The 13357-nt window shown below is 41.7% G+C and overlaps 1 protein-coding gene across 1 annotated transcript in view; it reads right to left on the bottom strand.

The window, feature by feature from the left end:
* Nucleotides 1-13357, bottom strand: part of NOL10 (nucleolar protein 10) — an 856295-nt gene that overhangs the window by 136229 nt on the left and 706709 nt on the right. The window contains exon 19 of the mRNA XM_069605973.1: nucleotides 7118-7365. Within this exon, the coding sequence (XP_069462074.1) occupies nucleotides 7118-7365 (248 nt within the window). The remainder of the gene's footprint in view (nucleotides 1-7117; nucleotides 7366-13357) is intronic.

The raw sequence follows: 13357 nt of genomic DNA, 5'->3' as shown, positions 1-13357 counted from the left end.
TGTAGAAGCCAGTATGTTTATTCGTTAACCATGCTGTAGGTGCTGGGGGGACGGCCAGCTGGAATAAGCTTGGTGACAATTTTGATTGTATAGATGCAGATTTTCTGAATGTTAAACTCGCATTTGCTTCTATATGTTGACAGAGACCTTGTTCTCTAGTCAAGAGATGCCAGTGTTACCCTAGAATCTTGCTCACCTCTTTGGCTCCCTCATTGGAGGTTGTAATGACTCTAATACAGTCAGCCAACTCCTTAGGCTTCAAGCTTTTCGACCTGCCTACGGAGAGTATGTCACTTCTGGTCTGCTTTGAACATTTGTCATATGCTTTGATGATGACCACTTTTGAAGTACCCTCTTGCATAGAATCTGGCGGCTGCTGTATTGGCATTTTTCTCAAAAATGTATTCATCACTACGATTTTGCTTAATGCATAAAATTCTCTGTACGGTATACTGTTTTTCAGGCTTGTTGGGTGTGGACTGGTAGCATGCAATACAGTGTTGGTGTTGGTTTCCTCACGGTGTAATTCAGTAGTAATTTCACCTCCTACCACCTTGATCTTAATGTCCAAATATACAACCTCCTCTCCGTTGTGCTGTCCTGTGAATCTTAGATTCTCAAAGTTTATATTGAGGAGTTTGAAGAATTCCAGCCACTCTACATCTGTGCCGTCCCATAAAATAAAAAGATCATCTATATATCTTTGCCATAGTATCACCTCATTAGTATGGATGGCCATTGCATCTGAAGCAAGTAGGTTTTTCTCCCATGCCCCCATAAATAGATTTGCATATGTTGGAGCTACTGCGGTTCTCATAGCTGTACCACACAGTTGATTGTAGAATTGTCCATGGAACAAGAAGGAGTTGTGCGTAAGACAAAACAGTAATTTATCCAAGATCATTTGAGAATGTTCTCTTTACCGAAGTGATCTTGTGGACTGATATCGTTTCACTGCCCGGATACCCGTTTGGTGTGTGATACATGTGTACAATGAGACAACATCTAGGGTAATCAGTAGATCACCTTCATTGCAGGGAACATTGTCAATTAATTTAAGGAAGTCAGTTGTATCCCTTGTGTAAGAAGATAGAGTTTCAACGAAGGGGAAAATGAACTTGTCAATAAACCTGGAAGTATTCTCTAATAGAGAATCAATGGAGCCACTATTGGTCTGCTGGGCGGCTCCTGTTTTAATATGTGCATCTTTGAAATGAATGATAGGTATGGTTGGACAGTCTTTGGTTAGATACATTCTCTCATCGCTTTCCAGTAAGCCTTGTTCAAACCATGCTTGAAGTTTGACAATTAGTTTTTCATAATTATTAACATCCCTAAATTGTCGTGTGGCTTCCAACTTGTAATACCTAGTGTTGAGCACTACCAGATTGACCCCTTTGTCACAGGACTTGAGACCACAATCAACTTATCTGCTCTTAAATCTTCCATGGCTTGCCATTGTGCAGCTGTCAATTTCTGCTTTTTCTTAACATTAGATCTAGATGCCAGCATTTTTAGATAATCTATTAACAAGTCATCGAGTATATCAATGCTGGAACTGTTCCTTTTTAGGTTCCTTTTTATTGTCATGGTGGCATCTATAGTATCCGGGAGAGTCATATTACATTCATCTCAATCAGTTCCACTTCCCCAAGTCGAGATCGGACATTATTGATATGCCAATACTTAAATGTAATGTTACTTGTTTATTTTGTGTTTTTCCTGGTCTTCGTTTTTCTTGTTTTCCACTATTTCAGTTTTTATATATGTATAATGTGTAGCACTGCCTAGGATTTGGATCACAGATGAGCCAATAAGTCAGACAGTACATATTACCATAAAAGAGGGCGAGTGAGGAACATGTGTTAGTAGAACTACAGCTGCTCCTCTCGAACATAAGGTCTAGTTCTTCAAAGTGGAGACTACACACTTGAGTACTTAACCATTTAACAGTGACTACAGGCATGAAACCTTCATAGATGTTTATGTTAATAAAAATGAAGACACGACTGACATAAAAGTAGTCTGGGATTGCTTTAAGGCAATAGTGAGAGGTGAATTGATTAGCAGGTCCTCTTATTCTAGGAAGAAAGGACTGGAGAATATAAAATCACTGGAAGATAAACTCAAGTGACTACAAAAGAGATACGCTATGTTAAATACAGAACAGGACAGGCTGGAGCTGAAAAAAGTAAGAGCCCTTGGGGAGTGAGGTAGAAATGATTGAGAAAGGGATCTTCTATACAAAAGCAATAATTCTGAGACGCCGGAGACAAGAGTGGTAAGGTATTGGCTAACAAGCTAAAAGGGGGAGTAGAGGGTGCTCGTATCAAATGTATTGAACCACATGATGGAAGAATTCCACAGAAAAATATAGAAATCTGTGGCAGTTCCAGAATGTTTTACAACACAATTATACAATGAAGATACATTTCCAAGTAAAAGAGATTTCGATGATTTCTTTGATAAAATTGAACGCCCATTTCTTGAAACTGAGGGGAAAGGCAGAATTGACAAAGACATTGAAATCAAGGAAATATTAGACGACATTAAGCAACTTAATACTGGGAAATCCCCTGGGACTGACAGTCTGACATTTGAATTCTATACATTGCAAGCCAACTGTCACCATACTTGTGTGAATTGCTATTTCAGACAATGAAATTAGCTTTAATCATTCTAATCCCAAAACTTGGCAAAGATCATAGACAATGAAGGAAGTACAGGTCAATATCATTGCTGAATGTAGATTTAAATATGTTCACAAAAATACTGGCAAATAGGATGAATGGATATATTGGGAAACTGACTGGTGAATCACCCGTGGGTTTTATGTCAAGTAGATTTGCATATGACAACACGAGGATGATTTTAAAAGTGCTGGGAGTACACAGTCAGTATTCGCCTTTTTTGATGCAGAGAAAGTGTTCGCTAGAGTAAATTAGATGTTTTTGGAACACACACTAGAAAAAGTGGGATTTGGTCCAATATGTATGAAAGATGTGAAGCGCATACAGTATAACTGTAAAAGTGTACGCAAATGGGATAATATCAGACTGGTTTCCACTATCGCAAGGAACAAGACAGTCACCATACTCATTTAATTTGGACTTAGAACCACTTTTCACTTACATCAGACAAAATAGAGAAATACATGGAATCAAGGTGGTGGAACAAGAGATAATGATTTTGGCATATGCTGATATGGCAGTGTTTCTTTCAAATCCAGCAGATTGTGGACCATTGCTAAAGGCTATGTTTGAAGAAGTTGGAAATATGCCGGGGCATAAAGTCAACTTGAGTAAAACGGAAATATTCCCAGTTTCATCTGCATGTGATAGCGGCATCCTGACATCTTGGAATTGCAGTTAGTCACCAGCAGCAGAAAGATACCTGGGAGTACACACTGTATGTGATTTAAAGATAATTGTTGAAATTAATGTGGATAAAATAATAGAGAACATTTTGAATGATGTAAGAAAATGGGAGAGATTGACTGAATATATGAGCAAAAATAAATGAATCCAATACAAATGGTTCTCCTGCCAAATGTTTTTATATGATACAATCGCTTCCATTACCATTTTCCAAAGCAATGTTACGAAGGATTCACAAAACCTAATAAAACTTTTTATGGGGAACTGGTAAATGCCTGAAAATAGCAAGATTTATATTACTGCACAGTGTCAGTGAGGGAGGCTTATGTTACCCGGTTCTTATGAAATATAGAAGTTTTCTGTGCAAGAAGGTAACACATTATTTTAGTCACCATAATACAACCTGTCCAATTTGGTAAAAGGTAGAAAGAGATGTCTGTAGGTCATACTCTCTGGATAATTTATAAACAATGGAAAAGTTATCAAATAAGAAAAGGAGATTGCAAACTATAGTGGCTACAAAAGCAACCTTGATGGCTTGGTTTACAGAGAATGATCAATCTCTGTGGCTGTATCACGAGGCGTCACATTGGCACAACCCATCGCTCCAAATTGAGAACAGAAGCCTCCTTCATTGGAATAGGTGGATTGCACAAGGTATCTTGAGAGTGAGTGATGTTTTTAAAGAGGGCAGGTTATTAGACATTCAAGAACTACAAGAGCATTTCGGCTTAGGTAGAAGGGAATTGGCCTGCTATAAGGGACTAAACACTCTGCTGAGAGTTAATATGCTTGGTAGGTCGCTAGAACTTAGACCGGAAACTCTGCACGTTTTTTGAAGTATCAGAACACAGAGTCTCTACTTATATGAATATGATGCCATTGGAATCAATCCATCTAGAAGCATGGGAGAAACTGAGGGATACATGGTCAGAAGATTTAGAACTAGAGATAACTGAAGAGGATTGGTATGGTGTAATTAGAGTTGGCTACAAAGCTAATTTGGATATGTGCTTGAGATTGATACAGCAAAAAATAATTGGACGTATTTACAGGACTCTGGTAAGGATGCATAAACTGAATCTGATGGATAACGACCTATGTTGGGGATGTGGTAGTGAGAGAAACATTATTACACCAGCTTTGGAACTGCCCTTGTTATAGTACTTTCTGGAAAAAAAGTTTTAGATAGAGTAGAAATTATTTTAAATATCACATTTCCTAGACTACCTGCACAAGCTAGCTTACTCCTAAGGAATGGGAGAGGTGTTCTATTTGAATATAATTTGATGAATGGATAGATAAGCCTCTGATACTTGCGGTGAAGCTGATCCTTAGAGTCTGTAAGACACAGAAAAAGCCTATTGCAGAGGATTGGTCAGTAGGGAAGTAGATACTATCCAGATTTGAAAAAGTGCAAATTCTAAAAAAGGATCGTGAGGATTTGTACCTCGCACTGTGGAGCACATTCAACAATCTTTTTTTTCTTTTTTCCTTCTCGTCTTTATGTCTTTTGTTTGTAGTGTTGTGTCCATAAATTAAGTCATCACAGATTACTTTTGTATATATTTGAGTTTTGGAGTATTAAAAAACTTGGAATGTTTTATGATGTCATGGATTTTGACTATTACTGAAGTTATCTATACAATGTTGAATTTTACATGCTGCATTTTTGAAAAATGCTGTCTCTTGTGGTTGACATTCACATTTATTGGACATATAATTTGCTATAATGACTTAATAAAAAAGGTTAAACCATTTGCAAGGGGCAAGGATTAGAGAATGGGGTTTCAGTACAAAACACTTTTGAAGTTCTGAATGGCTCTGAATCATTCTTATTTTTTGATGTAGGAGTTGGTGATTGTGGCAGTTCGGAAGGCATTTTGGGCTTCAAAAGGGATAACAAATACGTCTCCAGAAGGTTTTAGGGTGGTATGGTTTCCAGAAGAACAGCCATTGTATTGGAAGGTCTATACATTTTTTTTGCGGAGAGTCCAACAAGGATGAAGAAGTCTAGGAAGGAAACGACAGGCTTAGTGGTCTACGATTAACATTGTAAAGCTTGTACAGAGTTCGAAATTAAGATTTGTTGAGCATGAGCTAAACCCAGCACTTGGGTATCGAGCCTCCCACTATAGGCAGGATCCACCTCTCAGAAACCAGGAGCTACAACACAGCACAATACAAATTTAAATTATGCATGATGTGTAAAATAACTTTATGATTACTTATGATCCATTATTGTTTAAATGTCTTCCAGATGCCTCTTTCTACACATTCCCTAATACACAACAAAGCTAATATCACATAGGTTTGTTGGTATGACACCAGTTGACCTGGGGAGCCAAAAGGTAGTTTCTGGTAGCTATTGTTGCCAAGCTAACCAGGCGCTCCTAGGGTAGAAGCAGAAGCTAAATAGCTTTCTATTCCAGCAATTTTCAAACCCTGCTTGTAGGATGCTTTAACTTTTGGAATGGAGTGGTTGGTGTGGTAAGATTGCATGGGTAGTGGTCCTTGGTAAATCTAGCAAACAAAATGGATATGACTGAGGCAAAGCTGCTTTCACTGAAATGAGACCGAGTATGGCCTGAAGATAAGCTTGCCCTCTTCTGGAACCTCTTTATAACTGAATAAGGTATTTTTAGAATTTTGTAGAGGAGAGTAAAACAAATGTTATCTAACATGATTTGGTTTGTGAGCACAAATCCTGAAACCATTAGACGAAAACAGGGCTAATGGATTGGCCGAAGGGCTAAGCCCTTAAATAAACTAGAGTCTCCTGAATTGATTACACCATCTTCGGGCAGAGGAGTGTCCTCCACAAGGTTTGAATAAAAACAGATTTCTCAATATTCATTGAATTGCCAAATTCACTTCCTTCCCCTTCCGGGACTGGTGAAAAGACTGTTCCCCGCACATGCAGAACAAGAGAAAATCCTCTCCATGTGAGGTAAAATGCATTAACCGCATGTTAAGACAAAATACTGTTTATAGTTATAGTCCTTATTATACATACAAAATAGACCGATTTGAGGGTCAGAGCTTAAAAAGCACTTAATCTACTTTGCAGAGAGGAACCTTGGCAAGATTACACCTCTGCTAGCAAACACAATGCAAACCAGAAGAGCTCAGACATGCAAACCGGTTTGCATTCATGAAGCACAAATACTAATCCAACACAGCATGTCCAGGTAGAATTAACTTTTGTGACTAATATTTTCAATAAGGTCATTGGAACTAGAGTTTGCCCAGCATAATCTTATGTAAAAGGTAATTTTCAGGTTGCACCAAGACCTCAGCAAAGCCACCATGATGCCCATGTGATACCAGCTGTGTGTGCATAAGTTGAAATTGCACTGCTGTTTCATGTGTTATATTTATTCAGTGAGTGAGGGAGAATTGCTATGCAACAGCTAGAATTGTACTTGTTGATGTGATGGAAGTGTGAACTATTAATGTGCAGTAGTTGTTCTGCATATGAGGGAATCTTGCATATTTCAAACCCTTTCTGTGTGGGAGTGGAATAAAGCTCCCAATGTCGCTGCCCAGGCTGTACCCGTTGTGCAAATAGAACAGCGTGCCCTGCTGCTTTCTTCTGTGCCCCTTACCATTGTGCCCCTAATAAAGAAAATCTTGACACCAAACAAAAACCTAAACCATTGGCTTTGTTAATGCATGCTTGAAATCATGAGATATGAAAGCTAAAGAAATGAATGTACATAATTTAATCTGCCACTTACTTCATCAAATTTTGCTTTTTGGCTGCGTCCTGGAAACTTCTGAATTCCTCTCCAGCTTTGATCTCAAAGAATTTTGGTTTCAGTGTTGTTTGTTGATCCTCTTTCATTCTTTCTTGTCTCTTTACTTTGTGCTCTTCTCGTATAAGTTTCCGTTGTTTCCTGACCTCTTCAACCCAGCCTTTTTCTTCATCTGAGGTTTCCGAACTTTCTGCATCGCTAGGCTTTCCTTCTAGCTCTTCCGCATCCTCCTGAGGACAGAAACCCAGTTAATTTTTGTTAAACATTTTTAAACAAGAAGTTGCCCTCACCTGACCTCCTGTCTCATTATATGTAACCATCACACACTACTCATGCTAACTGACTTGCTTGCTAATCGTCAATGGTTTACTTCCTGCCAGTAATGATTACTTTGAGATTACCAATTGTTCTTGGTCATATTCTGATAATTAAAACAATGCATTTTCTAAAAAGGGAAGTAGTAATTTTCTGAATATGTTCATCCTTTATTTTGTTCTCCATTTTATTTTTTACATTATACAAAATGGAATTATTTGAATACAGGGAAAAAGATTGGCATAGGTGTCTTTAAAAACAAGCTATTAAAAGCTGTTGCTATAAAGTATAAAAGGGAGTGACCCATTGGCAGACGGGAACAAAAGCACACTCTTGAAAAAACAAAATCAATGCACCGAGCAGTATGTAATAAAATATATTTGTATCGTTTATTTTGTGCTCCATTCTTTTACATTTTGCAAAAAGGAATGATTTGAAAGCAGAATTTATTTTTAGCTTGGCATGACTGCCTATAAAAAACAAGTGTTTAGAAGCAGTTGATATGTAGAGGAAAGGGAGGGACTCATTGACAGATTTGTACCTGATGCAATACAAGACTTAACATGGGCTGAGAGAGAAGACACGAAAAAAGCATCAGTGTATCAAACAGGGTTGGGTTTAATGAAGAGAAATAATTCTGCAGTGCTGACCTCGCAAATCCCAGGTGGAGACAGGAGTCAACTTTTGAGGCTTAAGCATCAACAACACAGGAATGAGTGGAGCATCTATGTATTGCCATGGCCAAATCTGATTCACAGTCCATCCTGCCTCCAACAGACAAGGTTCCTTTCAATGTGTGCTGCCCTTTGCATGTTACATCCTACATAGCTACAAGAATATATTTAGCTACCTATGTGAGGAGCAAACGCCCCACCCAAGAAGCAACATTTATGATGGAGCTGATGTGCCAACTCTTTGACAAAAAAATGTATCCCTACTAGGTGGGTGAGCCAAAACCTATGATGGGACTAATACTTCCCTCGAGCCAAAATTATGTAGACTTACCGGTTGAGCACTAAATACGAATCAAAAACAGTGTAGCTTAAGGACGCTTGTCAAATGTTTTATCCTCGGGATAGAATAAGTTACGTACTTGTAACTCCTATCCTCCATCATTGGTATCTTTCATAGATTAACATGCAGTTTGACTATTCCCACTATGCCCACTCTTCTGGTCGAGGTGATAGCCACTTGAAAACACTGCCTTCCAGCACACAATATAAGTCCTTCACCAGTCTGTGTGACCAAAGCAAAGGTGCCACAGATGAGCACATTAAGCAGGAAACGGCAGCCAAAAGAACCTGGATGGAAGAATGAGCAAGACCACTGGTAGCCAAGAAGAGAAAGCACAGAAGGATTAGCTGCAGCAGAAAATGAAAGGCATCTATCCCGTAACCTAAACCCCAGACGGTGAACCTCTTCCATTTGTGGTTATACCAGAAGATGGTGAAAGGAGCCGGAGACTTCGCGAGGACATCCCTGCAGTTCTGGGGCATGTCAATGTAGTTGAATTCTAGGAACGGAGGAGCTAGGGTGAGCGAGGACGATTTGTGGTGGAGCAGCACGCATTTGTTTCAGGAAAGCAGGCTGTGCACTGGCAGGAGCCTCATGGGTGGGGTCAAGGATAGAACTGGAATCCCCGAGAACCAGAACTGCCTTGGCTACAATAGTGCCACAAGGACCAGTCTTCCCGACTGCTGTTTGGCTGTCCAGGGGACTTTAGGGATGAATGGAAATGGCGGAAAGCCATACAGGAACCTCCAGTTCCACGAAAAAGGAAAAGGTATCCAATGCCGGCTTGCCGAGGGAACTTGCTGGCAAATGAGTCAAACTTGGAGTTGTCCGTTGTGGCGAGCAGGTCAATGTCCGACCATCCCCATGTATGGAAGATGACTTCCACTTGTCTTTGCAGACACTCCTATTTGTGGCAGGAATGGAGTTCCCTGCTGAAGGAATCTGCCACAGAGGTATGTATGACCGGAAGATGAAAAAAAGGGGACGAACAGCACAATCCCTGGGCTAGACCCTATTTCCACAGGGTCTGGGCCTTGGAGTATAGGACCTGAGACATGGTGTTACCTTGCTTTTTGATGTTGAAGATTGTGGTTGTGTTGTTCATTAACACATGTACAAGTTTCCTGTATAGGTGGGGCAGGAAAGACCTGAGGGCCCAGAATACCGCACAAATGCTGAAATATTATTACAAATAGAATCCTCCCCAACCTCCGTTAATCGGATGCCTCTTGCATGAAGATTGGCAGTGTGAGGGCTCCAGCCCTCCATGGAGGTGTCTGTCGTTACAGTCACTTGATGACAGGGGACTATAAATAAAGCCCCGCTTTTAAGGTTGACAATGTCCTTCCACCAAAGTACAGTCTTGTAAAAGAGTCGGATTATAAATAGCTTGTCGTCTCAATGTCTGGAAACCGGATTCCAAAAAGACATCTAGGAATTCTTGCAGGTGGAGCCTGCAATTTCTAATGCTTGAAAGGGACAAGATCACTTGTACTGGTGAAACCCATTTGAGTCAACACGCTTGCACTTTAGACAGTATCATGACGACAGTGTTGGCGGGCGGGGTCGCAGTTGAAGTTATGGTGTGTGCCCCTTGTGATGCAATTCATTGAGGAATTCTTGTGGTTGAGTGAAAAACCTAATGATTTTAAACAGACTTCTGTGGCCCTTATATGCTGTAGACACTGTTTGAGGAACGCTGCTCGTATCAGCCAGTCATCCAAATAAGAGTAAATGTGGATCCCTGACTTCCTGAGATGTGCCACAGCAGGGGCAAGACACTTTCTAAACACTATAGAGTTGGACTTGGGGCCAAAAGATAGAACCTTGAATTGAAAGTGGCAGCCTGTCACCATGAATTGCAGCAACTCGCAGTGACAGTGGTGAACATGTATGTTGAAATAGGCATCATCCACATCCAGAGACCCTAGAAGGAGAAATTACTTACCAGTAATGTTCATTCTATGGATTCTTGTCATTTTTCCTTCAATGGATTGCATTCTCTGGCAGATTTCTCATCAGATAGACTCTGAAAACAGTACAGAGCGCGGAGGCGAGATGAAAGTCCTCAGACAAGGAAGCTCTGCAAAACCGCCCTGCCTAATCGAGCCCCTGAGCCACATTCTACATCCAGGCAGTAGTGCATAGTGAACATGTGGAGCGATCACCACGTCACTGCTCAACATATTTCCTTTACTGACACACCTCTCCGAACTGCAGAAGATGCTCCGATACCCCTGGTGGAATGTGCACTGATCCCTGGTGGCAGATCTTTACCTGCTCTCTGATAACACTGCAATGCAGAGAGTTATCAACCAAGAGATTGTCTGTTTTCACACATCCAGCCCCTTCCTGGACTAAAGAGAAAGCCACTGCTGTCCTGGCCACATCAATTCTGAGAGGTCTTTCACCCCCCCGTCTGTGCAGCCTCTCCTCATCTTTAGAAGGATGTGGAGGATGATAGCATACTGGCAAATCAATGCTCTTTGACATATGGAATGAAGACCACTTTAAGTAGGAATTTACGACGCACCTTATGCAAAGCTCTCTCTCCTTGAAGAATCGCAGGAAAGGTGGCTTGCGGGATAAGGCACATCTTGCTGACATGACCACCACCAAGAAAGCAGTTTTAAGGGTAAGTAGCCTGATAGGACAGGAATGCATAGGCTCAAACTGAGCTGCCACAAAGATGTCAAGACTAGGTTCAGGTCCCAGTTTGTAATCATAAAAGGGGAATGCAGAAATTTATTTACAAGACTCTGCAGGAATTAGGTCATAACCGGGATCATGAAGAAGGATCCTTGACTGGCAGACCTCTTAAAAACGAAGCTGCCAGGTAGCCTTTGACTGTACCTATCGGAAGGCCTGAAGAGGCCAAAGACATAAGGAATTCCCTCACTGTAGTGGTGGGACAAGAGATTGGGTGCATCATGCGTTCCCTGCACCAAACATCAAATCTTTTCCATTTGCAGGCATACAGAGATCTCATAGATGGTCTGCGTGCATCCGGTAGCACATCAAGTACCTCTTCCGAGAGGTCCCACTCATATCTCATCCTCTCAAGAGCCACGCATTCTAGGTTCGGGTGAAGTACCCAGCCTTCCAATTGGGATAGGAGGTCCAGTCGTCGAGGCATCCACAGAGGTGGGCAGATGGTCAAGTGCAGGAGTTCCAAGTACTATGTTCTCCTTGCCCGATCTGGGCTGATCAAGATCATAGTAGCTCGGAATCTCCTCAACCGCCTGATAACCCACAGGATGACAGGTATCGGAGGGAACGCACAGGAGAGGTTGAAAGTCCACTCCACTAGGAATGCATCCCCCAGTGTACCCTTTGCTTGGAATTTCCTCAAGCAAAACTGTCTGCACTTCACGTTGGACCTTGTGGCAAACAAATCTACTGTCAGAGTACCCCATCTGAGCGAAGATCTCCTCGAGAACTTCCTGCCACACTTCCCCCACCTGATCAAAGCAAAATAAAAGAGGTGATGGCTGCAAGGTTTTGAATGAATCTTAACCTCTGGCATTGCTCTGGGCAACCCTCCAGACCATCGTTCTTCGCCTGCAAAGCCATTACACAAAAGGGGAAAGGCCTTATGCAAACCAAGCTTCGTTTAACCCCAAAAGGGGTAGTTCAGCCACAACTGCTTGGTCACAGCCTTCTGCACGAGACCACTAACATCCCCAGACATGTTTCGGCCTTGTTGGGCCTCCTAAGTGAGGAGTAACTAGGGTCTCTAGGCCCAGCAGGGACAGGACCCACATCTCGGCATATCCGTTCTCCTTACCTAATCTGGAGTGATCAAGATAATGGTGGCTTGGAATTTCCTCAACCACCTGAAGCCAGCGACTAATGGATCCTCGACGCAGAGCCGCACTGCACGCCTTCCTGGGAGAAAAAGTTTTGAGAGTTCTGCAAAGCAGGACTTTACCTAAGTTGAAGAATCCGTGGGAGCACACACTCCATTAGAAGGAAATGTGTGCCCCCAAACTTTCAAAGATGTTCTGCATAGGCTCACAAAATAAGCAAGCTTCCTTGCCAGTGGCGTCATGCTCAGTTAAAACATGGCAGTATGCTCTTAAGTCTATGGAAAAGAACATCTTCTTGCATGAGGCAGCATCCATATTGGAAATCTCAGCATGGACAGTCAGGAATATAAAACTATTCTGGCCACCCTGAATTAAGGTGGGAGCACTCTCGCTCTATGAGGTATGGACAAAAAAAACAGGGTGGCTGGCTTTGAATACCTCAAGTTTAAACGAAAACTGGCAGATAGGGAGGGTAGACAGATACAGATATCCATGAACACAGATGTTACAGGTGTCCATGAACGTGGAAAACCCTCAGCTCTCCAATGGAGAATGGAAGACAGTTGATTGATGCAGTGAAGACTTCGGTATATTATGTACTTCTGGGGAGTCATCTGGGTTCGTCCTGCGTTTTAGAAACACCACAGCGCATTGTCTTGAGGTGCTACTGGGGTCCTGCTAGGATGTTTCAGCTAGTCTATTGGATAATGACCCGCATTGGTGTGTGGGGAGGGATTGGCAGAGAGAGTACCCTTTGTCATATGTTCTGGAGCTGCCCAAAGGTCAGAGTTCTGGGATCCTGTGATGCGCAGGATTAGCTTGGTGCTGAATAGTGGCTTCGTTTTGCACTCAGTGCTGGTCCTCTTGTAAGTTGTAAGTACATGAGGGTCTCAATGGGCTGGGCAAAGCTGGTAGGCTATGGAATATCAGTGACGTACAGGTTTTCAAAATAGAAGACTTGCCTTTTTGTAAGGGTGCGGCACAACCAATGGTTGAAATGTGGATTGTGGTTCTGCTCCCCCCTTCACAAATGGAAAGAGTTCAATTTTAAGGATGACCAGAAGGGGCAGAGGGATTTAGGGAT

Source organism: Ambystoma mexicanum, chromosome 4p (genome assembly GCF_040938575.1).
Source record: "Ambystoma mexicanum isolate Mex_15411 chromosome 4p, UKY_AmexF1_1, whole genome shotgun sequence".
In the NCBI taxonomy this organism is placed as follows: domain Eukaryota; kingdom Metazoa; phylum Chordata; class Amphibia; order Caudata; family Ambystomatidae; genus Ambystoma; species Ambystoma mexicanum.
Note: the sequence above shows the minus strand (reverse complement) of the source record. Positions and strands in the feature narration are given on the sequence as shown.